This window comes from Bombina bombina, chromosome 5, assembly GCF_027579735.1.
Source record: "Bombina bombina isolate aBomBom1 chromosome 5, aBomBom1.pri, whole genome shotgun sequence".
Taxonomy (NCBI): Eukaryota; Metazoa; Chordata; class Amphibia; order Anura; family Bombinatoridae; genus Bombina; species Bombina bombina.
The window spans coordinates 752,156,226-752,181,489 of NC_069503.1; the positions used below are offsets into that span (position 1 = coordinate 752,156,226).

General features: G+C 42.2%; 1 protein-coding gene across 1 annotated transcript in view; it reads right to left on the minus strand.

The window, feature by feature from the left end:
- The window catches only part of RBFA (ribosome binding factor A), a 126,910-nt gene that overhangs the window by 51,136 nt on the left and 50,510 nt on the right, over positions 1-25,264 (minus strand). Inside the window, exon 5 of the mRNA XM_053714824.1 lies at positions 2,739-2,823. Coding sequence (XP_053570799.1) covers positions 2,739-2,823 — 85 coding nt within the window. The remainder of the gene's footprint in view (positions 1-2,738; positions 2,824-25,264) is intronic.

A 25,264-nucleotide genomic window follows, 5' to 3' on the forward strand; every position in this document is an offset into this window, starting at 1 on the left:
CATGCATAATTTTTGCCAGGCTATGATAGGGTTTTTAAGAGTGTACATCTCTTTAAGTAAAGGAGGCCAATCTTTTTGCCTCATATGTATTAGGGCTTTTAAGGTATAAGGTTTAAGAAGGCCATTTTCAACATCCTGAAGCGCTAGCTGACCCATATCTAATAGCCAATCTGGAACTATCTTCATCAAACAAGCCAGATTATAATTATAAATTGAGGGGAGGGTAAAGCCTGCGTTTTCCTTTGGTTGAGATAGTCTTTTTAAAGACAACTTATGCTTTGCTTTTCCCCATAAAAATCTCCTAAATGCCGAATTTAGCATGTTTATATCTCCTTTTCGTAAGAAAAGTGGGATATTCTGCATTATATACAGAAGTTTAGGGAGTGCGATCATTTTTATGAGATTTATTTTGGCAGCTAGTGTTAATGTGAATGATGTCCATCTAGAGATATCCTCTAAGATTTTCTTGATTACGCCATCAATATTAACTCGATACCACTCTTCCGGTCAGTTTGTGACATTAATACCGAGATATTTAACCATTTTAACCTCCTTAAAGGGCAATGCCCCCAGAGAATCTCTGGTCCTGTTTAACCACATAATCTCTGATTTATTATCATTTATTGTATAACCTGAGAATGAACCATATCGCTTCAATAAACTCAGTAATATAGGTACATTCTCCTTAGTGTTAGAAAGGAATACAAGCAAGTTGTCTGCATATAGGGAGATTTGGATGTCTGTCTCCCCAAGTCTAATCCCCTTAATAGAATTGCGTAGTACTATAGCCAGGGGTTCAATGCAGAGATTAAAAAGTAATGGAGAGAGTGGGCACCCTTGTCGGGTACCCCGCGCCAATTGAAACCATTCTGTAGTCCTGCCATTCACAATTAAGGCAGACCTTGGATTCTGATATAGTGCTTGTATAAAGGAGAGGAAGGCACCTCTAATTCCAAACTGTTGAACTGTGGTAAATAAGTGATCCCAAACAATGGAATCAAATGCCTTTTCGGCGTCAAGAGCAATGATAGCCTTGTCCTGAGAGGTTTATATGATTACTGAAAACTCCAGTCCTCTCTTGAAGGGAACATACCCATTACAGGACGATACAAATCTTCTGCCACCTCCTCTAGTGACGAAAGGTAAAGAATGACTGGGAGGATAAGGGAAGTGGGAGGGATATTTAAATCCTTTGGCTGGGGTGTCTTTGCCTCCTCCTGGTGGCCAGGTATTGTATTTCACAACAGTAAATAATGAAGTCGTGAACTCTCCCTACCTTATGGAAAGAAATAGCAATATATCTGATTTAAATTTAGAAAAGTACTTGCAGTCATAAAAGTAAATATTTTAATTACTAGTAAACTATCAAGCATGACAAATGAGACGCACATACAAAACAGCCAAAGTCTATTGCTTCCTCCTTTTAAGCTCTAAAAAGTCCCCACATGTTTTATATCTTCCCTTGTTTGCATATTATGATTGAAAAATATTTTATTATGTTGGCCCAATATTTGCAGAGCTTTATAGATTAGAAATCATAGTGATATAATTTACAACCTATACCAAGGCTTGATAAACCCAGGTGCCATTAGCTTCTAAAATCATCCCTAGAACTGAGCTTTTTAGCCCTGGTACTGTCCCTCTAATTCTATATCTGCAACTGCATTCAAGCATCTTAATTTTGCCTTCTATACTACATATTATGTACAAGCTATGCTCATGGTATGGTCTTTTCTGATGATACTATGGCATCATACCTGGATATCTAACCATTACAAATTTGGTACTACATTGCAATTTCTCAATTTCTTTTCACTCAGTATGTCGGTGAAAGTCAATTATGTTTTTTTTTTCAAATAAATGGCAAATTGATTTCTACATTATTTAACTCTGCTTTGCTGCACATAGAAAGTAAACATGAAACTTTAATGGTTCAGATAGAGCATGCACTTATTAACTTTCCAAATAACTTATCCAATTTGATTTGTTATCTTGGTATCCTTTGTTGAAAAGCATGCTTAGGTAAGCTCAGGAGCAGCAATACACTACTGGGACCTAGCTGCTAGTTAGCGACAGCACATATATGCCTCTTGTCATTGGCTCACCCCATATGTTCAGATAGATCCCAGTAGTGCATTGCTGCTCCTTGAACAAAAGGATACAAAGTAAATGCATCAAATTTGATAACAGAATTAAACTGGAAAATTGTATGTTCTGTTCTATCCGAGTCATGAAAACCAAATGGGTTTCAAGTCTCTATAACAATAATCTGCTGTAATTTGTTAAAACACATTATTAAAGCTTGTTGCCAAAGTTAGACATAGTAAAAACCTAAGTGCATGCTACTCACATTAATCAGATTGAGCATACAATTTGAAACAACTTTCCAATTTACTTCTATTGTCAAATTTGCTTCATTCTCAAAGGGTATCCTCTGTTGAAGGAGCAGCAATGCACTACTGGGAGCTAGATGACCACATCAGGTGAAACAATGACAAAAACGCATATATGTGCGACCACCAATTAGCAGCTAGAACCCAGTAGAGCATTGCTGCTTCTGAGCCTTCCTAGTATGCTTTTCAACTAAAGATACCAAAGTAAATTAGATAACAGAAGAAAATTGGAAAGTTATTTAAAAATCACATGCTCTATCTGAATCACGAAATAATTGGGGTTTTATGTCCCTTCATATCCCTTTTAACCAAGAATGGACACAATATATTTCTGCTTTTTCCTACCTTCTGTAACATGGCATCTTCTTTGTCTCTGACAAACACCACTGGTGGAACACTGCCGAGAACTTGATAGGTTATCAGAAGATGTCTGAAAAAGAGCAACAAGCCAAGATAGCAATGAAAACCATAAACAAAACTCACTTTGCTTTTAACTGCACGTTACAAAATGTTCATAGGACAATTATGGTGCTTCTATTACTTTAACCCCTTTGGGACAAAAAATACCCTTAAGGACCAAGGACGTGCCTGACACGTCCTCTGGGGTTTCAAGCACTGGAAGCGATGGTGATCGCTTTCAGGGTATTGCAGTGATGCCTCGATATTGAGGCATCACTGCAATACCCTTTTCAACCCACCAATGCAGAGAGGGCCACTCTGTGGCCCTCTCTGCATTGGCCATAGATGGTGCCAATCGTTGGTGGGTGGGAGCAGCAGCAGAAATGCGGGTGGGCGGCCCATCGATGCTTAGTTCAGGTTCCTGTCACACCGAGGTGTGCGCTATGAGTCGGGACTGTCGCGGGGGGACGAACATTGTGGCGTGCACGCCACAGTTACATCAATATATTGTAATAATATGGGAAGGAGGGAGAGGGAGGGTGGGTAGGGTACTGAGGGGGCGCAGCTACACTACAGAAAATATTTTATTTTGCATAAAAAAGTACCAAAGATGGCGGCAAATAGGTAGATGTGGGAGGGGGATCCAACATTGCATAATCAATATAACATTTTTTATTTTTTTTAAATGGCGGTGAAAATTGTGAGGTTGGGGAGGGAAGAGAGCTGTTTGAGGGGTGTCAGGGAGGGATCAGGGGGTGGGATGTGTCAGGTGAGAGGCTGATCTCTACACTAAAGCTAAAATTAAAGGGACACTGAACTCAAATTTTTTCTTTCGTGATTCAGAAAGAGCATGAAATTTTAAGCAACTTTCTAATTTACTATTTGAAATGCAAGAATGTAAGTTTAGATGCCGGCCCATTTTTGGTGAACAACCTTGGTTGTCCTTGCTGATTGGTGGATAAATTCATCCACCAATAAAAATGTGCTGTCCAGAGTTCTAAACAAAAAAAAAAGCTTAGATGCCTTCTTTTTCAAATAAAGATAGCAAGAGAACAAAGAAAAATTGATAATAGGAGTAAATTAGAAAGTTGCTTAAAATTGCATGCTCTATCTGAATAACAAAAGAAAACATTTGGGTTCAGTGTCCCTTTAACCATACAAGTTACCTGGTGCGCAGCGGCATTTAGCAGCCTTCTAATTACCAAAAAGTAATGCCAATATATATGTCTGCTATTTACAACCATTCTTGCCATAATTGCACAAGCTGTTTGAAAATTTCAGTGAGAAACCTAAAGTTTGTGAAAAAGTGAACGATTTTTTTTATTTGATCGCATTTGGCGGTGAAATGGAGGCATGAAATATACCAAAAATGGGTCTAGATCAATACTTTGGGTTGTCTACAAAAAAAAAAAATATACATGTGAAGGGTTATTCAGGGATTCCTGACAGATATCAGTGTTCCAATGTAACTATCGCTAATTTAAAAAAAAAAAAAAAAAAAACGTTTGGAAATAGCAAAGTGCTGCTTGTACTTATTGCCTTATAAATTGGAAAAAAAGAACATGTAAACATTGGGTATTTCTAAACTCATCAAAAGCTGCTTCCGCCGAAGCAAAAAAGTCAACTTTGTAGAACATTGAAAAAGTATGTAAGGAGGACCAGGTAGTCGCCTTACAAATCTGATCCATAGAGGCCTCGTTCTTAAAGGCCCAAGAGGAAGCCACCGCTCTAGTGGAATGAGCTGTTATCCTTTAAAAAGGTCTAAGTCCCGCTGACTCGTAAGCTAAGCGTATAACACTCCTCAACCAAAAGGATAAGGAAGTCGAAGAGGCCTTCAGACCCTAACGCTTCCCAGAGTAGATAAACAAGGAAGAAGTTTGTCTAAAATCCTTAGTAGCTTGAAGATAAAACTTCAAAGCTCGAACCACATCCAGATTATGAAGTAAACGTTCCTTCGAAGGAGGAGGATTAGGACATAAGGAAGGAACCACAATCTCCTGATTGATGTTACGATCAGACACCACCTTAGGAAGAAAACCCAAGCAAGTACGTAAAACAGCCTTATCAGTGTGGAACACCAGATAAGGAGGCTCAAATTGCAAGGCAGCTATTTCAGAAACGTGCCAACGCAATAGCCAATAGAAAAAGAACCTTCCAGGACAACAACTTAATGTCAACCGAATGCATAGGCTCACACGGAGCCCGTTGCAAAAATGTAAGAACAAGATTCAAACTCCAAGGGGGAGCATTAGATCTAAACAGGTCTGATCCTGATCATGTCAGGGAGCTCCGCGAGCCTCTTGTGCAGCAAAAACAGAAAGGGCCGAAATCTGTCCCCGCAGGGACTGGCAGAAAGGCCCTTCTCCAGACCCTCCTGGAGAAAGGAAAGAATCCTGGCAGCCTTGACCTTATGCCAGGCGAAACCATGCTCTTCACACCAGAATAAGTAAGCTCTCAACACCTTATGATAGATGCGACGAGTAACAAGCTTACGAGCCTGAATGATAGTGTCAATAATCCTCTCAGAAAAACCTCTTTTGGCTAAGACTAAGCGTTCAGCCTCCCCGCAGTCAGCATCAGAGAATCAAGAATTTTGATGAACAAAAGGACCCTGTTCCAGCAGACCCCTGCGACAAGGTAACTTCCACGGAAGAGATTAGGACATCCCCACCAGATCCACAAACCACATCCTTTGCGGCCACGATGGAGCAATCAGTATTACTGATGCCTGCTCCTGCTTGATGCGGGCCACTACACGAGGGAGAAGTGGTAACGGTGGAAAAATGTAAATCAGATTGAACCTCCAAGGCACTGCTAATGCATCTGTTAGCTCCGCCTGAGGATCCCTCCTGGACCGCGACCCATATCTGGGCAGCTTGGAATTGAGCCTGGACGCCATGAGATCTATATCCGGTGTCCCTCATCTGTTGCAAATCTCCGCAAACACCTCGGGATAGAGAGACCACTCCCCCGGATGAAAGGATCGTCTGCGGAGGAAATCCGCTTCCCAGTTGTCCACACCCGGAATGTGGATCGCTGACAGCGAGTAGTTATGGGCCTCCGCCCACTCCAGAATCTCAGATACTTCCCTCATTGCTAGCAAGCTCCTCGTTCCCCCCTGATGGTTGATGTAAGCCACAGAGGTTATGTTGTCTGATTGGAATCTGATAAACTGGGACGAACCCAGAAGAGGCCAAGCCTTCAGAGCATTGAAGATTGCTCAAAGTTCCAAAATGTTGATCGGGAGGAGAGATTCCTCTCGTGTCCACAGGCCCTGTGCCTTCCTGGCACCCCAAACAGCTCCCCATCCTGAGAGACTTGCGTCCGTAGTCACAATTTCCCAGTATGGTTTCAAGAAGGATGTCACTTGGGACAGGTGATCTGGACAGAGCCACCAGGAGAGCGATTCTCTCGACCGGCTGTCCAGAGAAATCTGTTGAGACAAATCCGAATGATCGCTGTTCCCCTGTCTCAGCATGCACAGCTGAAATGGTCAGATGGAATCTGGCAAATGGAATGATGTCCATGCTGGACACCATGAGACTAATCACCTCCATACACCGAACCACAGAGGACCTTAAGGAGGTCTGGAGGGCAAGACAAGCGGAAGTTAGCTTGTAACATCTCTGGTCTGTAAGAAATATCCTCATGGATATCTAGTCTATTATAGTACCCTGGTACTGGGAATAAGAGAACTATTTTCTAAGTTTATCTTCCATCCATGAGATCGAAGAAGAGATAGGACTTTTCGAATGGTCCTCTGCCAGACGACCAAATGGAAGTGCAAATCTTAGGAACTTGAAGTGTTCCCCGTGTATTGGAACGTGAAGGTAAGCATCCTTCAGATTCATCATGGTCATGAACTGTCCTTCCTGAACTAAGGGAAGGATGGACCTTATTGTCTCCATCTTGAAGGGACAGATAGGAACATGTTTTTTAGGTCCAGAATCGGGCCGAAAATTCCCTCCTTCTTTGGGACCACAAAAAGGTTTGAATAGTATCAAAGACGTCTTTCTGTAAGACAAGAGGAATCTGCCCCTGGGTGGATGAGACTTTAAACTTATCCTGTATCCCTGAATGATGACTTCCAGGACCCACAGGTCTGGTACGTCCCCAAACCAAGCATCCGAAAAGAGCAACAGTCTGCCCCTACATGATGCAGAGCCGGATCTGGGGCCACCCCTTCATGCCAACTTTGCCGCGGCGGGCTTCTTGTTCTGCTTGGATTTATTCCAGGACTGAGCCGGGTTCCAAGTCCCCTTGGATTGCTTGGGTTTTGCGGAGGGCTGCTGACGTTGGGATTTATCCGAACGAAAATTAGGACCTTGTCCCTTAGGTGGTTTGTTCTTATCCTGCGGTAAAAAGGCAGCTTTGCCTCCAGTAACTGTGGAGATAATTGAGTGCAGGCCTGGACCAAATAGAATCTTTCCCTTAAATGGGAGGGAAAGAAGTCTTGACTTCAAAGTCATGTCCGCAAAGGGCCCCTCCAGATTGAGGATTAGGAATGCTACGGGAAGCTGCATGTGTAATAGGAGATAACTGTAGGGTGCACAACTCACGGAATGGAGACTCCTCAGAGGTGGACGGCTCAGTGGTATCAAACATATTAACTTTCTTTGACATGATTACTTTATCAAGGCTTGCGGAACATAATTGAGCAGGCGGGTATACCACGGCCTCCTCACAATATAGACAGTTATTAGATTTAGGTAAAGAGGGAGTACCCTCTAACGCATCAGAATTCTCCATAGCTTGCACTTATGAAGCAGACTATAGATAAGATAAAACAGCACATTTATACCCCCAATGGCTGGGGCACTCACCACCTCCTATGACCCAGGCCAAACAGAGAAACCGCTTCTTCTCCGGTAAACCGCACAGTTAGGAAAGAGGAAATCAGTGTAACCACAACCGGTCACATAGTGCGCAATGCTAGGAACCCCCTGCTATAAGAAAAAAGTGCGCCAAGCCTTTCAGGCTGCGCTGCTTCCAAAAACGAAACCTGTACGTTCCAACATCTGCCTGAGCCACATCTCATACATGTCGCAGCATAATCATAATATCAAATACAATTATGTGATTAATCCCCCCTGTTCAATAATCCCCCTCCGGAGATATTAACCCTTGATTACAAACAGATAAAAAGGAGCCACACTGTGACCCTGTCTTCCTGCGTTATGTGTGTATAAAAAAATGAAACGATCTTACCGGAATCTATGCCGTCGAACAGAAACACAGCCTTTCAAGTTTGACAGTCTTGTAGCATCGCTCCTGACATGGACTTGAGTGATGGAAGCAGGCAGTGAAACTCGTCAACACTGATTGCTTAGGAGCTGTTTATACGAATCTGGATGGGATCGCAGAAAGACTCCCTGCATCTCCAGACCCTAACTTTCATCAATGCTCTCACTGAGAGGCTGACAAGACTACTTAAAATTCCAGTCCCATTTCGAAGGACAGATACCCATCATAAGGAACTACTCCGAATCTTCTGACACTTCTCTGCCAACCTCCTGTGACAAAAGGCAAAGAATGACTGGGATATGAGGGAAGTAGGGGGAGTATTTAAGCCTTTGGCTGGGGTGTCTTTGTCTCCTCCTGGTGGTCAGGTTCAGTATTTCCCAACAGTAAGGAATAATGCCATGGACTCTCCTCATATTAAGAAGGAAAGTGTGTTTTTTTTCCCATCATATTTTATAAATTTTTTACAGTAAAGTATAAGATATGATGAAAATACTGGTTTCTTTAGAAAGTCCATTTAATGGCGAGAAAAACGGTATACAATATGTGTGGGTACAGTAAATGAGTAAGAGGAAAATTACAGCTAAATACAAACACCGCAGAAATGTAAAAATAGCCCTGGTCCCAAACGGTCAGAAAATTGAGGTGCTCTGGTCACTAAGGGGTTAATAAGGCAATGTTCAATCTGACCCAAGATAGCTATATAATGCCAGATTAGTTTTAGTTATTATAATGCCAGAATAGCTTTAGTTATAACATTCCACATATTTTTACTATTACAATTTATTTTAAAAACAACTTTATATTACAACATTTTCAAATCTTTCTTTGAAAACCTATATCACAGCCTCCAGGACACGACCCCTCAATTGAAAAAAAACCTGTCAAGTAAGATGCAGAGTATTACTGTAAAAATGGTAGAAAAATACCCCAAGAAAATATGAATGGAATAAAAAAACAAACAAAAAAAACACATAATCAATACACCTACAGGTGAAATTTGCACACACTATAAAAACGCATACTTTATTAAAAATAATAAAAAGAATATAATATAAAATATATTTTAATCAGACACTTGCTTGCTGGAGTATTTCAATACTTGATTACACAGTATCCGGATTCGTTAAGTGCACCAGTTGCTGTTAACACGTGATTTTTGGATCCTGAGAGACAGTTAGCTGGACAACTGAAGTTTCAGCCTGCACAATTTGCACCTGTAGGTGCATTGATTATGTGAGTGTTTTTCTTGTTCCATTCATATTCACTTGTGGTGACTGTACTAGGCGATGTTGCAGCACCCTTGTGTTGTTTTTCTACAGACTTTCGGCTAGAGTGACAAGGTTAAACTTCCCTTTTTCAAATGAAGTGCCACCTGTCCTCGTAGGATGCAGCAGATCACAGTTATAGGTTACTTCTAAAGGTGGTAGAGGAGGATACTAAAGAGATTTAATTAAAGGGATATGAAATGCTTCATGTGAAACAGGGAATTTACCTCTTTAAACGTGGGTTCACACCACCCACAATTTTTCTTTCATGATTCACATAGAGCATGCAATTTTAAGCAACATTTTCTAATTTACTCCTATTATCAATTTTTCTTCCATCTTTTGCTATCTCTATTTAAAAAGCAGGAATGCAAAGCTTAGAAGCCGGCCCATTTTTGGTTCAGCACCTGGATAGCAGTTGCCGATTGGTGGCTAAATGTAGCCACCAATAAACAAGCGCTATCCAGGGTTCTGAACCAAAAAACAGAATTTATGCTTACCTGATAAATTACTTTCTCCAACGGTGTGTCCGGTCCATGGCGTCATCCATTACTTGTGGGATATTCTCCTCCCCTACAGGGAAAGGCAAGGAGAGCACACAGCAGAGCTGTCCATATAGCTCCCCCTCTAGCTCCGCCCCCCAGTCATTCGACCGACGGTTAGGAGAAAAAGGAGAAACTATAGGGTGCCGTGGTGACTGTAGTGTATAAAGACAAAAAAAATTTCAACCTGATTAGGAAAACCAGGGCGGGCCGTGCACCGGACACACCGTTGGAGAAAGTAATTTATCAGGTAAGCATAAATTCTGTTTTCTCCAACATTGGTGTGTCCGGTCCACGGCGTCATCCATTACTTGTGGGAACCAATGCCAAAGCTTTAGGACACGGATGAAGGGAGGGAGCAAATCAGGTTACCTAAATGGAAGGCACCACGGCTTGCAAAACCTGTCTCCCAAAAATAGCCTCCGAAGAAGCATAAGCATCAAATTTGTAGAATTTGGCAAAAGTGTGCAGAGAATACCAAGTCGCTGCCTTACATATCTGATCAACAGAAGCCTCGTTCTTGTAGGCCCATGTGGAAGCCACAGCCCTAGTAGAGTGAGCTGTGATTCGGTCAGGAGGCTGTCGTCCGGCAGTCTCATAGGCCAATCGGATAATGCTTTTTAGCCAGAAAGAGAGAGAGGTAGCAGTAGCTTTTTGATCTCTCCTCTTAACAGAGTAAACAACAAAGATGAGGTTTGTTTAAAATATTTTGTTGCTTCTAAATAGAACTTTAAAGCACGAACAACATCTAAATTGTGTAATAAACGTTCCTTCTTTGAAACTGGTTTCGGACACAGAGAAGGAACAACTATTTCCTGGTTAATATTCTTGTTGGAAACAACTTTTGAAAGAAAACCAGGCTTAGTACGCAAAACAACCTTATCTGAATGGAAAACCAGATAGGGTGGATTACACTGCAAAGCAGATAATTCAGAAACTCTTCTAGCAGAAGAAATAGCACCCAAAAACAGTACTTTCCAAGATAATAACTTAATATTTATGGAATGTAAAGGTTCAAACGGAACCCCTTGAAGAACTGAAAGAACTAAATTTAGACTCCAAGGAGGAGTCATGGTTCTGTAAACAGGCTTGATTCTAACCAAAGCCTGAACAAAAGCTTGTACATCTGGCACAGCTGCCAGTCGTTTGTGTAACAAGACAGATAAAGCAGAAATCTGTCCCTTTAGAGAACTAGCGGACAACCCTTTATCCAAACCTTCTTGGAGAAAGGAGAGAATCCTTGGAATTTTTATTTTACTCCAGGAGAATCCCTTGGATTCACACCAACAGATATATTTACGCCATATTTTATGGTAAATCTTTCTAGTCACAGGTTTTCTGGCTTGGACCAGAGTATCTATCACAGAATTCGAAAACCCACGTTTGGATAAAATCAAGCGTTCAATTTCCAAGCAGACAGCTGCAGAGAAACTAGATTTGGATGTTCGAATGGACCTTGTACTAGAAGATCCTGTCTCAAAGGTAGCTTCCATGGTGGAGCCGATTACATATTCACCAGGTCTGCATACCAAGTCCTGCGTGGCCACGCAGGAGCTATCAAGATCACCGAGGCCCTCTCCTGATTGATCCTGGCTACCAGCCTGGGGATGAGAGGAAACGGTGGGAATACATAAACTAGGTTGAAGGTCCAAGGTGCTACTAGTGCATCTACTAGAATCGCCTTGGGATCCCTGGATCTGGACCCGTAACAAGGAATCTTGAAGTTCTGACGGGACACCATTAGATCCATGTCTGGAATGCCCCATAATTGGGTTAACTGAGCAAAGACCTCCGGGTGGAGTTCCCACTCCCCCGGATGGAAAGTCTGACGACTCAAATAGTCCGCCTCCCAGTTGTCTACTCCTGGGATGTGAATAGCAGATAGATGGCAGGAGTGATTCTCTGCCCATTGGATGATCTTGGTTACTTCCTTCATCGCTAGGGAACTCTTTGTTCCCCCTGATGATTGATGTACGCAACAGTCGTTATGTTGTCCGACTGAAAACTTATGAACCTGGCTTTCGCTAGCTGAGGTCAAGCCAGGAGCGCATTGAATATTGCTCTTAGTTCCAAAATGTTTATCGGGAGAAGCGACTCTTCCCGAGACCATAGGCCCTGAGCTTTCAGGGAGTCCCAGACCGCGCCCCAACCCAAGAGGCTGGCGTTGGTCGTGACAATGACCCACTCAGTTCTGCGGAAACTCATTCCCTGAGACAGGTGATCCTGGGTCAACCACCAGAGAAGTGAGTCCCTGGTTACCTGGTCTACTTGAATTTGGGGAGACAAGTCTGTATAGTCCCCATTCCACTGATTGAGCATGCACAGCTGTAATGGTCTTAGATGAATTCGAGCAAAAGGAACCACGTCCATTGCTGCGACCATTAGTCCTATTACTTCCATGCACCGAGCTATGGAGGGTTGAGGAATAGAATGAAGAACTCGACAAGCGTTTAGAAACTTTAACTTTCTGACTTCTGTCAGGAAGATCTTAATTTCCATAGAATCTATTATTGTTCCCAGAAACGGAACCCTTGTGGACGGTGACAGTGAACTCATTTCTATGTTCACCTTCCACCCGTGAGATCTGAGAAAAGCCAACACAATGTCTGTGTGGGCCCTCGCTTTGGAAAGAGACGACGCTTGGATTAGGATGTCGTCTAGATAAGGTGCTACAGCGATGCCCCTCGGCCTTAGGACCACTAGAAGGGACCCTAGCACCTTTGAGAAAATTCTGGGAGCGGTGGCTAAACCGAATGGAAGAGCCACGTGAAGGATGGAACTCTGAGGAAATTGTTTAATATCTTTAAATCCAGGATTGGCCTGAAAGTTCCCTCTTTTTTGGGAACCACAAACAGGTTTGAGTAAAAACCTAGACCTTGTTCCCCGGAGGGGACTGGGTTTATCACTCCCATCTTTGATAGGTCTCTTACACAATGTAAGAATGCCTGTTTCTTTATCTGGTCTGAAGATAAGTGAGACAGGTGGAATCTTCCCTTTGGAGGAAGTCCCTTGAACTCTAGCAGGTATCCCTTGGAGACTATCTCTAGTACCCAGGGATCCGGAACATCTCTTGTCCAAGCCTGAGCGAAGAGAGATAGTCTGCCCCCTACCAGATCCGGTCCCGGATCGGGGGCTACCCCTTCATGCTGTCTTCGTAGCAGCAGCAGGTTTCTTGGTCTGTTTACCCTTGTTCCAGCCTTGCATGGGCTTCCAAGCGGGTTTGGGCTGGGCCGCGTTACCTTCTTGTCTAGCGGCAGTGGAGTTATTAGCCGGTCCGTTCCTGAAATTGTGAAAGGAACGAAAATTAGACTTGTTCTTAGCCTTAAAAGGCCTATCCTGTGGGAGGGCATGGCCCTTACCCCCAGTGATGTCTGAAATAATTTCCTTCAATTCCGGCCCAAAAAGGGTCTTACCCATGAAAGGAATATTAAGTAACTTAGTCTTGGACGACACATCTCCCGACCAGGATTTTAGCCAAAGCGCCCTCCGCGCTACTATAGCAAAACCTGAGTTTTTCGCCGCCAATTTCGTTATTTGAAAAGCGGCATCCAATATAAAGGAATTAGCTAACTTTAATGTGTGAATTCTGTCCATGACTTCTTCATAGGAAGTCTCTTTGTGGAGCGACCTTTCTAGTTCCTCAAACCAAAAGGACGCCGCTGAAGTGACAGTAATAACACACGTAGCTGGTTGAAGGATGAACCCTTGTTGAACAAAAATCTTTTTAAGCAATCCTTCCAATTTTTATCCATAGGATCTTTGAAAGCGCAGCTGTCCTCTATAGGAATAGTTGTGCGCTTCGCTAGTGTTGAAACAGCTCCCTCAACCTTCGGGACCGTCTGCCATGCGTCCCTTCTAGGATCTACTATGGGAAACATTTTCTTAAATATAGGAGGTGGGGCAAAGGGTACACCTGGCTTCTCCCACTCCTTATCCACTATGCTCGCTACCCTCTTGGGTATTGGAAAAGCGTCTTCGTGCACTGGGACCTCTAAAAATTTGTCCAATTTGCACAACTTCTCTGGTACTACTACAGAATCACAGTCATCCAGAGTAGCTAATACCTCCTTAAGCAAAGTGCGGAGATGTTCTAGCTTAAATTTAAATGCTACTATATCAGGTTCTGCCTGTTGAGAAATTTTTCCTGAGTCTGAAATTTCACCCTCAGACAGCCCTTCCCTCACAGCCAATTCCGACTGATGTGAGGGTAAAATAGATAAGGCATCGTCAGCGTCTGATTGTTCATCCTTTTTTATCTGTATTTAAAACTGAACAATCACGCTCTCTCTGAAATGCTGGCAGTTTGGATAAAAGATTTGCTATAGAATTATCCACTACTGCTGTTAATTGTTGCATAGAAATAAGCACTGGCGCGCTAGGTGTCGCCTGCGCGGGCAAAGCTGGTGTAGACACAGAAGGAGAGGATGTAGAATTATCCTCACTACCTTCATTAGATAAATTATCTTGGGCAACATTATGAAATGTAACAGAGTTGTCCTTATTTTGTTTGGACACTATGGCACAATTATCACAAACACTCAAAGGGGGAACACATTTGTCTCTACACACACAGAACATAGGTTATCTGATGGCATAGACATGTTAAACAGATTTAGGCAGGCAAACAATGCAATAAAAACGATTTTAAACAAAAACGTTACCGTCTCTTTAAATAATAAAATTACACACTTTATTTCTGAATGTTCAAAAAACTATGAAGGCAATATCCGATTTTTATGAAATTTGGACCCCAGTGTCTTAATGCTTAGAAAGTATTGCACAGCAAATATGGAGACTCTAGCTCTTAAAACAAGCAAACCAGAGCTAATTGTTGGATTTAACCGTTTTTATACACTACAATCCCTGCTACAGTATTGCTGCAGCATTTTACCTTCCTTAGGGGTCAATCATCCACAGAAATAAGCCTTCTGGAGTCACTTTCTGAGTCACAGGACCCTCTCACATGAAAACTGCATGCACTGCCTTGAAATCAACTGCACAGCTGAAGCACCAAAATGAGGCTTCCTCCCTCAGCACACTAGAGTGAAGGGGCCTTCCTGACTAGATTTAGGTGTCTAAAACATGCCAGATCAATAAAAAACGTTCCCAAGTGTATATGAGCTTATAAAACAGTTCAAATGCCATGATATTGTAATATAAACCAATCGATTTTGCCCCTAACAGTGTCTACCAGCATAAAAATCAAAAAGGGGAAGCCTGTTATCTTTTTTGCTGAGGTGAAAGAAAAATGGCTTACCATTTTCCCTGAGGGGAAAAATGACTGTCATCTAGCATTAGCCTGTGTTGTTAGAAGGAGACTAGTCATACCTGAAGCAGATGAGTCTGCAAACTGTTACCCCCAACTGAAGTTCTCTGGTTTCAACAGTCCTGCGTGGTAACAGCAATGGATTCTAGTTACTTGTGCTAAAATCATATTCCTCTTAACAGAAATCTTCATCACTTTTCTGTTGTAGAGTAAATAGTACAAGCCAGCACTATTTTAAAATAACAAACTCTTGATAGAAGATATAAAAAAACTACAACTAACACCACAAACTCCTCACCATCCCCGAGGAGATGCTACTTGTTCAGAGCGGCAAGGAGAATGACTGGGGGCGGAGCTAGAGGGGGAGCTATATGGACAGCTCTGCTGTGTGCTCTCCTTGCCTTTCCCTGTAGGGGAGGAGAATATCCCACAAGTAATGGATGACGCCGTGGACCGGACACACCAATGTTGGAGAAATGGGCTGACTGCTAAGCTTTACATTCCTGCTTTTTCAAATAAAGATAGCAAGAGAATAAAAATTGATAATAGGAGTAAATTAGTTGCTTAACATTGCATGCTCTATCTGAATAATGAAAGAAAAAAATTGGGTTTAGTGTCCCTTTAAGTGATTGGGAACCTGTCTGCCAGTGATTTCCCAATTTATGAAATCACGGATGGACTCTGTACGTCTACTGCCCACATTTAACATTGCACAAATATATTATTGTGCAGCGCCACCTCTTGCTTAAGCACGACCAGGGTCAACCACTCCAAACAAGCATGTAATCCCTCCCACCTCTCTGATATTCTAGTCTTGTCTCTGCCTCCATGGAGGAAAGTGAAGAATTAAGATGCTCCAGATTTTTTGTTGAGAGGGGTCCTCTATTTGAGGCCCATTTTCTCCCCAGAGAGCTGCTGCTGAGAGATAGAGAAGTTAGAGTATGGGCCAGTGACAGAATCACTCCCAGTTAATGAGTTAGTCACAAGCCTGCCAACAGGTGTCGCCGAGACCTGTCTCTTTGCCTCCTCCTGTTGGATTATTGATATACTCTTCAGATAGATAGTCTGCTGTGACGTACACAGCACTGGATGGGCTCTCTACTGAAAGCAGTCTTCTCTGCATCCAGTATGCACAGTAGAGTAGGTGCATTTGAGGTAAGTGCAGCCATTTCTTGCACTCACATAGCACAACGGCTATAATAGGTACACCAATTTTAAAAGTACATCATAGCCAGGGGACACTCATGTAAGACTAATTCCACTTTTATTACTTTTCGTACTTAGTCTAGTAATTATGTGATAATAGCTGTTAGTTACTATTCAGCTAATTCACAAGGGAGTTACATCTCAATGCAACCTTATATCCTCTGTTATATTGATAATAAAAATAATTTAAAGGGACACTAAACCCAAACATTTTCTTTCATGATTTAGGAAGAGAATAAAATTTAAAATAACATTCCAATTTACTTTATAAGTTAATTTGCTTCATTCTTTAGATATCATTTGTTGAAGAAATAGCAATGCACATGGGTGAGCCAATCACACGAGGCATCTATGTGCATCTACCAATCAGCAGCTACTGAGCATATCTAGGTATGCTTTCCCGCAAAGAATATCAAGAGAATGAAGCAAATTAGATAATAGAAGTAAATTATAAAAGTTGTTTAAAATTGCATGCTCTTTCTAAATAATGAAAGAAAAAAAGTAAATTTATGCTTACCTGATAAATTAATTTCTTCTATGGTAAGACGAGTCCACTGATTCATCCTTTACTTGTGGGATATTATCCCCCTGCTAACAGGAAGTGGCAAAGAGCACCACAGCTGAGATGTCTATATAGCTCCTCCCTTAGCTCCACCCCCCCCAGTCATTCGACCAAAGGTACAGGAAGGAAAAGGAGAAACTACAAGGTGCAGAGGTAACTGAAATATAAATCAAAAAAATATAATCTGTCTTAAAATGACAGGGCGGGCCGTGGACTCGTCTTACCATAGAAGAAATTAATTTATCAGGTAAGCATAAATTTACTTTTCTTCTATAAAGGTAAGACGGGTCCACGGATTCATCCTTTACTTGTGGGATACAATACCAAAGCTACAGGACACGGATGAACGGGAGGGACAAGACAGATGGTTAAACAGAAGGCACCACTGCTTGAAGAACTTTTCTCCCAAAAATAGCCTCCGAAGAAGCAAATGTATCAAATTTGTCAAATTTGGAAAAGGTATGAAGCGAAGACCAAGTCGTAGCCTTACAAATCTGTTCAACAGAAGCATCATTTTTAAAAGCCCATGTGGAAGCCACCGCTCTAGTAGAGTGAGCTGTAATTCTTTCAGGAGGCTGCTTTCCAGCAGTCTCGTATGCCAAACGAATGATGCTTTTCAGCCAAAAGGCAAGAGAGGCAGCCGTAGCTTTTTGACCTCTACGTTTTCCAGAATAGACAACAAACAAAGAAGATGTTTGACGGAAATCTTTGGTCGCTTGCAAGTAAAACTTCAAAGCACGAACCACGTCTAAGTTGTGCAATAGACGCTCCTTCTTAGAGGAAGGATTAGGACACAGATAAGGAACAACAATTTCCTGATTAATATTCTTATTAGTAACAACCTAAGGAAGGAATCCAGGTTTGGTACGCAAAACCACCTTATCAGCATGGAAAACAAGATAAGGCGAGTCGCATTGCAATGCAGATAGTTCAGAAACTCTTCGAGCCGAAGAGATAGCAACTAAAAACAGAACTTTTCAAGATAGAAGCTTAATATCTATGGAATGCATAGGTTCAAATGGAACCCCTTGAAGAACTTTAAGAACTAAATTCAAACTCCATGGCGGAGCAACAGGTTTAAACACAGGCTTGATTCTAACTAAAGCCTGACAGAACGACTGAACGTCTGGAACATCTGCCAGACGTTTGTGCAGAAGAATTGATAAAGCAGATAGCTGTCCCTTTAAGGAACTAGCTGATAGCCCCTTCTCCAATCCTTCTTGGAGAAAGGACAAAATCCTAGGAATCCTGATCTTACTCCATGAGTAGCCTTTGGATTCGAACCAATAAAGATATTTATGCCATATCTTATGATAAATTTTCCTGGTGACAGGCTTTCGAGCCTGAATCAAGGTATCTATGATTGACTCAGAGAACCTCCGCTTGGATAAGATCAAGCGTTGAATCTCCAAGCAGTCAGTCGCAGAGAAACTAGATTTGGATGCTGGAACGGACCTTGAATCAGAAGGTCCTGTCTCAGTGGCAGAGTCCATGGTGGAAGAGATGACATGTCCACCAGGTCTGCATACCAAGTCCTGCGTAGCCACGCAGGTGCTATCAAAATCACCGAAGCTCTCTCCTGTTTGATTCTGGCAATCAAACGAGGAAGGAGAGGAAATGGTGGAAACACATAAGCCAGGTTGAACGACCAGGGTACTGCTAGAGCATCTATCAGTACCGCCTGAGGGTCCCTTGACCTGCACCCGTATCGAGGAAGTTTGGCTTTCTGACGAGACACCATCAGATCCAATTCTGGTGTGCCCCATTGCTGAATCAATTGAGCAAACACCTCCGGATGGAGTTCCCACTCCCCCGGATGAAAAGTCTGACGACTTAGAAAATCCGCTTCCCAGTTCTCCACTCCTGGGATATAGATTGCTGATAGATGGCAAGAGTGAGTCTCTGCCCATTTAATTATTTTGGTAACCTCTATCATCGCTAGAGAACTCTTTGTTCCCCCCTGATGATTGATATATGCTACAGTCGTGATCCGACTGGAATCTTATGAATCTGGCCGACGCCAGCTGAGGCCACCCCTGAAGCGCGATGAATATCGCTCTCAGTTCTAGAATATTTATCGGGAGGAGAGCCTCCTCCTGAGTCCACAATCCCTGTGCTTTCAGGGAATTCCAGACTGCACCCCAGCCCAATAAAATTTAGACTCCAAGGAGGAGAGATAGATTTAATAACAGGTTTGATACAAGTCAAAGCCTGTATGAAACAGTGAACATCAGGAAGATTAGCAATCTTTCTGTGAAATAAAACAGAAAGAGCAGAGATTTGTCATTTCAAAGTATTGGCAGACAAGCCTTTATCTGAATCATCCTGAAGAAACTGAAGAATTCTAAAAGAATGCCAAGCATAATCATGAGTGGAATACTATGGAATATAGGTTTTCCAAACCATGTGATATATTTTCCTTGAAACAGGCTTACGAGCATATATCTTAGTGTAAATCACAGTCAGAGAAACCTCTAGCACTAAGGACTAAGCTTTCAATTACCATGCCTTCAAATTTAGTGATTTGAGATCCGGGTGGAGAAAAGATGTACAATGAGATGCAAAAAAGGAGAGAAATTCTGCAGCGCAAAGAAAAAAGACTGTTGGTTACTGGACTCGTTCAATAGTATACTAAGCCCCAATATAAGGATATTCTCAAAGTGAGTAATATCAAAATTGAGATTCTTTGAAGTAGCACAGACAACTGCATTCACACAAAATAACTTTATTGGGAGAAAAAATAGTAAACCTCTTTATTAGAGTTTGATGTAGATGGTAAACAGGTTGCTTGAGTTGTTAGTACTGGAATGTCTCTTATAATAGGCTCCATTTCATCTTTATTACTCTCATTATCAGATATATCAGTTTCAGTGTCTGTCCCACTGTTATTCTCTCTTATTTGAGTTCTGTTATACCTATATCTGTTGGATGTTTGGTATCTCCATTTGTAAATTCTCTGTTGTTGAAAATCATCAATGTCCCTTTGTAATTTTTTTTTTTAGACTGAATTACTTCATTCTCAAGTTTGTCTAGTTCTTTCTGATAAGTTTGATAGGTTTTAACAAACTCAAATTTCTCTTCAAATTTTTTTAAAAGCTCATTTTGTTCTTTAATCTCAGCATCTAATTTGTTTAGTTCCAGGGTGTCATGTTTTATTACTATTTTTATTAGTTTCAATGAACATTCTGTTAAAGTACCCTCCCATTCTTTGATTAGGCTTTCATTATTTAGAGTGAAAGCTGGAAACATTTTGATTCTTAATCCTCTTGGTATTATGCCTTTTTCTGTATACTTCTCAAAGAAGTGCCAATTCCACCATCGTTTAGTCTGTTTATACAGTGTTTGATGTAAGCTGCATAGTGTATTGTTTAATTCATCTTTGGTTATTAAAGTCTCATCAATATTAGTTTTGTCAAATAGTTGATTTAGTTCTTTCAATCTTTTCTGTTGTCTGAGTAATAAGTCTTGTTGTAAATTCATTATAATAGTAGTTAAGTGAATTCCCTCGCGAGAAAACTAGGATTAACCTAGTAAAATACAGTAGTTTGTAATAGGGGAGGTGAGGGAGGATTGAGTGGGTTATATTAATCTAAACTTAAGGGATAAATCAAAATTATTTCTTATATATTCGTAACCCTTAAATTCCAGAACCATTAACAGTAATATTCATCAAAATGTACAATGAGATGCAAAAAAAGAGAGAAATTCTGCAGCGCAAAGAAAAAAGACTGTTGGTTACTGGACTCGTTCAATACTAAGACCCACTATAAGGATATTCTCAAAGTGAGTAATATCAAAATTGAGATTCTTTGAAGTAGCACAGACAACTGCATTCACACAAAATAACTTTATTGGGAGAAAAAAACATAATTTATGCTTACCTGATAAATTCCTTTCTTCTGTTGTGTGATCAGTCCACGGGTCATCATTACTTCTGGGATATCATCTGCTCCCCCACAGGAAGTGCAAGAGGATTCACCCAGCAGAGCTGCCACACAGCTCCTCCCCTCTACGTCACCTCCAGTCATTCGACCAAAGACCAACGAGAAAGGAGAAGCCAAGGGTGTAGTGGTGACTGAATTATAATTTAAAAAATATGTACCTGCCTTACAAAACAGGGCGGGCCGTGGACTGATCACACAACAGAAGAAAGGAATTTATCAGGTAAGCATAAATTATGTTTTCTTCTGTTATGTGTGATCAGTCCACGGGTCATCATTACTTCTGGGATACCAATACCAAAGCAAAAGTACACGGATGACGGGAGGGATAGGCAGGCTCATTATACAGAAGGAACCACTGCCTGAAGAACCTTTCTCCCAAAAATAGCCTCCGAAGAAGCAAAAGTGTCAAATTTGTAAAATTTGGAAAAAGTATGAAGCGAAGACCAAGTTGCAGCCTTGCAAATCTGTTCAACAGAGGCCTCATTCTTAAAGGCCCAAGTGGAAGCCACAGCTCTAGTGGAATGAGCTGTAATTCTTTCAGGAGGCTGCTGTCCAGCAGTCTCATAGGCTAAACGTATTATGCTACGAAGCCAAAAAGAGAGAGAGGTAGCAGAAGCTTTTTGACCTCTCCTCTGTCCAGAATAAACGACAAACAGGGAAGAAGTTTGGCGAAAATCTTTAGTTGCCTGCAAGTAGAACTTGAGGACACGAACTACATCCAGATTGTGTAGAAGACGTTCCTTCTTTGAAGAAGGATTTGGACACAAAGATGGAACAACAATCTCTTGATTGATGTTCCTGTTAGAGACAACCTTAGGTAAGAACCCAGGTTTAGTACGCAGAACTACCTTGTCTGAGTGAAAGATCAGATAAGGAGAATCACAATGTAGGGCTGATAACTCAGAGACTCTTCGAGCCGAGGAAATAGCCATTAAAAATAGAACTTTCCAAGATAACAATTTTATATCAATGGAATGAAGGGGTTCAAACGGAACACCCTGTAAAACGTTAAGAACTAAGTTTAAACTCCATGGCGGAGCAACAGTTTTAAACACAGGCTTGATCCTAGCTAAAGCCTGACAAAAGGCCTGGATGTCTGAATTTTCTGACAGACGCCTGTGTAACAAGATGGACAGAGCTGAGATCTGTCCCTTTAATGAGCTAGCCGATAAACCCTTTTCTAAACCTTCTTGTAGAAAAGACAATATCCTAGGAATCCTAACCTTACTCCAGGAGTAATCTTTGGATTCACACCAGTATAGGTATTTACGCCATATTTTATGGTAAATCTTTCTGGTAACAGGCTTCCTAGCCTGTATCAGGGTATCAATAACCGACTCAGAAAAACCACGTTTTGATAAAATCAAGCGTTCAATTTCCAAGCAGTCAGCTTCAGAGAAGTTAGACTTTGATGTTTGAATGGACCCTGAATCAGAAGGTCCTGTCTTAGAGGTAGAGACCAAGGCGGACAGGATGACATGTCCACTAGATCTGCATACCAAGTCCTGCGCGGCCATGCAGGCGCTATTAGAATCACTGATGCTCTCTCCTGTTTGATTTTGGCAATCAATCGAGGAAGCAGCGGGAAGGGTGGAAACACATAAGCCATCCTGAAGTTCCAAGGTGCTGTCAAAGCATCTATCAGAACCGCTCCCGGATCCCTGGATCTGGATCCGTAGCGAGGAAGTTTGGCGTTCTGGCGAGACGCCATGAGATCTATCTCTGGTTTGCCCCAACGTCGAAGTATTTGGGCAAAGACCTCCGGATGAAGTTCCCACTCCCCCGGATGAAGAGTCTGGCGACTCAAGAAATCCGCCTCCCAGTTCTCCACTCCCGGGATGTGGATTGCTGACAGGTGGCAAGAGTGAGACTCTGCCCAGCGAATTATCTTTGATACTTCCATCATTGCTAGGGAGCTTCTTGTCCCTCCCTGATGGTTGATGTAAGCTACAGTCGTGATGTTGTCCGACTGAAACCTGATGAACCCCCGAGTCTTTAACTGGGGCCAAGCTAGAAGGGCATTGAGAACTGCTCTCAATTCCAGAATGTTTATTGGCAGGAGACTTTCCTCCTGACTCCATTGTCCCTGAGCCTTCAGAGAATTCCAGACAGCGCCCCAACCTAGAAGGCTGGCGCCTGTTGTTACAATTGTCCAGTCCGGCCTGCTGAACGGCATCCCCCTGGACAGATGTGGCCGAGAAAGCCACCATAGAAGAGAGTTTCTGGTCTCTTGATCCAGATTCAGAGTGGGGGACAAATCTGAGTAATCCCCATTCCACTGACTCAGCATGCACAATTGCAGCGGTCTGAGATGTAGGCGTGCAAAGGGTACTATGTCCATTGCTGCTACCATTAAGCCGATCACCTCCATGCATTGAGCTACTGACGGGAGTTGAATGGAATGAAGGACACGGCATGTATTTAGAAGCTTTGTTAATCTGTCTTCTGTCAGATAAATCTTCATTTCTACAGAATCTATAAGAGTCCCCAAGAATGGAACTCTTGTGAGAGGCAAGAGAGAACTCTTCTTTTCGTTCACTTTCCATCCATGCGACCTTAGAAATGCCAGAACTAACTCTGTATGAGACTTGGCAGTTTGAAAGCTTGAAGCTTGTATCAGAATGTCGTCTAGGTACGGAGCTACCGAAATTCCTCGCGGTCTCAGAACCGCTAGAAGAGCACCCAGAACCTTTGTGAAGATTCTTGGAGCCGTAGCCAATCCGAATGGAAGGGCTACAAACTGGTAATGCCTGTCTAAGAAGGCAAACCTTAGATACCGGTAATGATCTTTGTGAATCGGTATGTGAAGGTAAGCATCCTTTAAATCCACTGTGGTCATGTACTGACCCTTTTGGATCATGGGTAAGATTGTCCGAATAGTTTCCATTTTGAACGATGGAACTCTTAGGAATTTGTTTAGGATCTTTAAATCCAAGATTGGCCTGAAAGTTCCCTCTTTTTTGGGAACCACAAACAGGTTTGAGTAAAACCCTTGTCCTTGTTCCGACCGCGGAACCGGATGGATCACTCCCATTAATAATAGATCTTGTACACAGCGTAGAAACGCGTCTTTCTTTATTTGGTTTGTTGACAACCTTGACAGATGAAATCTCCCTCTTGGGGGAGATAATTTGAAGTCTAGAAGGTATCCCTGAGATATGATCTCTAGCGCCCAGGGATCCTGGACATCTCTTGCCCAAGCCTGGGCGAAGAGAGAGAGTCTGCCCCCCACTAGATCCGGTTCCGGATCGGGGGCCCTCGGTTCATGCTGTCTTAGGGGCAGCAGCAGGTTTTCTGGCCTGCTTGCCCTTATTCCAGGACTGGTTAGGTTTCCAGCCTTGTCTGTAACGAGCAACAGCTCCTTCCTGTTTTGGTGTAGTGGAAGTTGATGCTGCACCTGCTTTGAAATTCCGAAAGGGACGAAAATTAGACTGTCTAGCCTTAGCTTTGGCTTTGTCTTGAGGTAGAGCGTGGCCCTTACCTCCTGTAATGTCAGCGATAATTTCTTTCAAACCGGGCCCAAATAAAGTTTGCCCCTTGAAAGGTATATTAAGTAATTTGGACTTAGAAGTTACATCAGCCGACCAGGATTTTAGCCACAGCGCCCTACGTGCCTGAATGGCGAATCCTGAATTCTTAGCCGTAAGTTTGGTTAAATGTACTACGGCCTCCGAAATGAATGAATTAGCTAGTTTAAGGACTCTAAGCCTGTCCGTAATGTCGTCCAGCGTAGCGGAACTAAGGTTCTCTTCCAGAGACTCAATCCAAAATGCTGCCGCAGCCGTAATCGGCGCGATGCATGCAAGGGGTTGCAATATAAAACCTTGTTGAACAAACATTTTCTTAAGGTAACCCTCTAATTTTTTATCCATAGGATCTGAAAAAGCACAGCTATCCTCCACCGGGATAGTGGTGCGCTTAGCTAAAGTAGAAACTGCTCCCTCCACCTTAGGGACCGTTTGCCATAAGTCCCGTGTGGTGGCGTCTATTGGAAACATCTTTCTAAATATTGGAGGGGGTGAGAACGGCACACCGGGTCTATCCCACTCCTTAGTAACAATTTCAGTTAATCTCTTAGGTATAGGAAAAACGTCAGTACTCGCCGGTACCGCAAAGTATTTATCCAACCTACACATTTTCTCTGGTATTGCAACAGTGTTACAATCGTTAAGAGCCGCTAAGACCTCCCCTAGTAATACACGGAGGTTTTCCAATTTAAATTTAAAATTTGAGATATCTGAATCCAATCTGCTTGGATCAGAACCGTCACCTACAGAATGAAGCTCTCCGTCCTCATGCTCTGCAAGCTGTGACGCAGTATCAGACATGGCCCTAGAATTATCAGCGCACTCTGTTCTCACCCCAGAGTGATCACGCTTGCCTCTTAGTTCTGGTAACTTAGCCAAAACTTCAGTCATAACAGTAGCCATATCTTGTAATGTT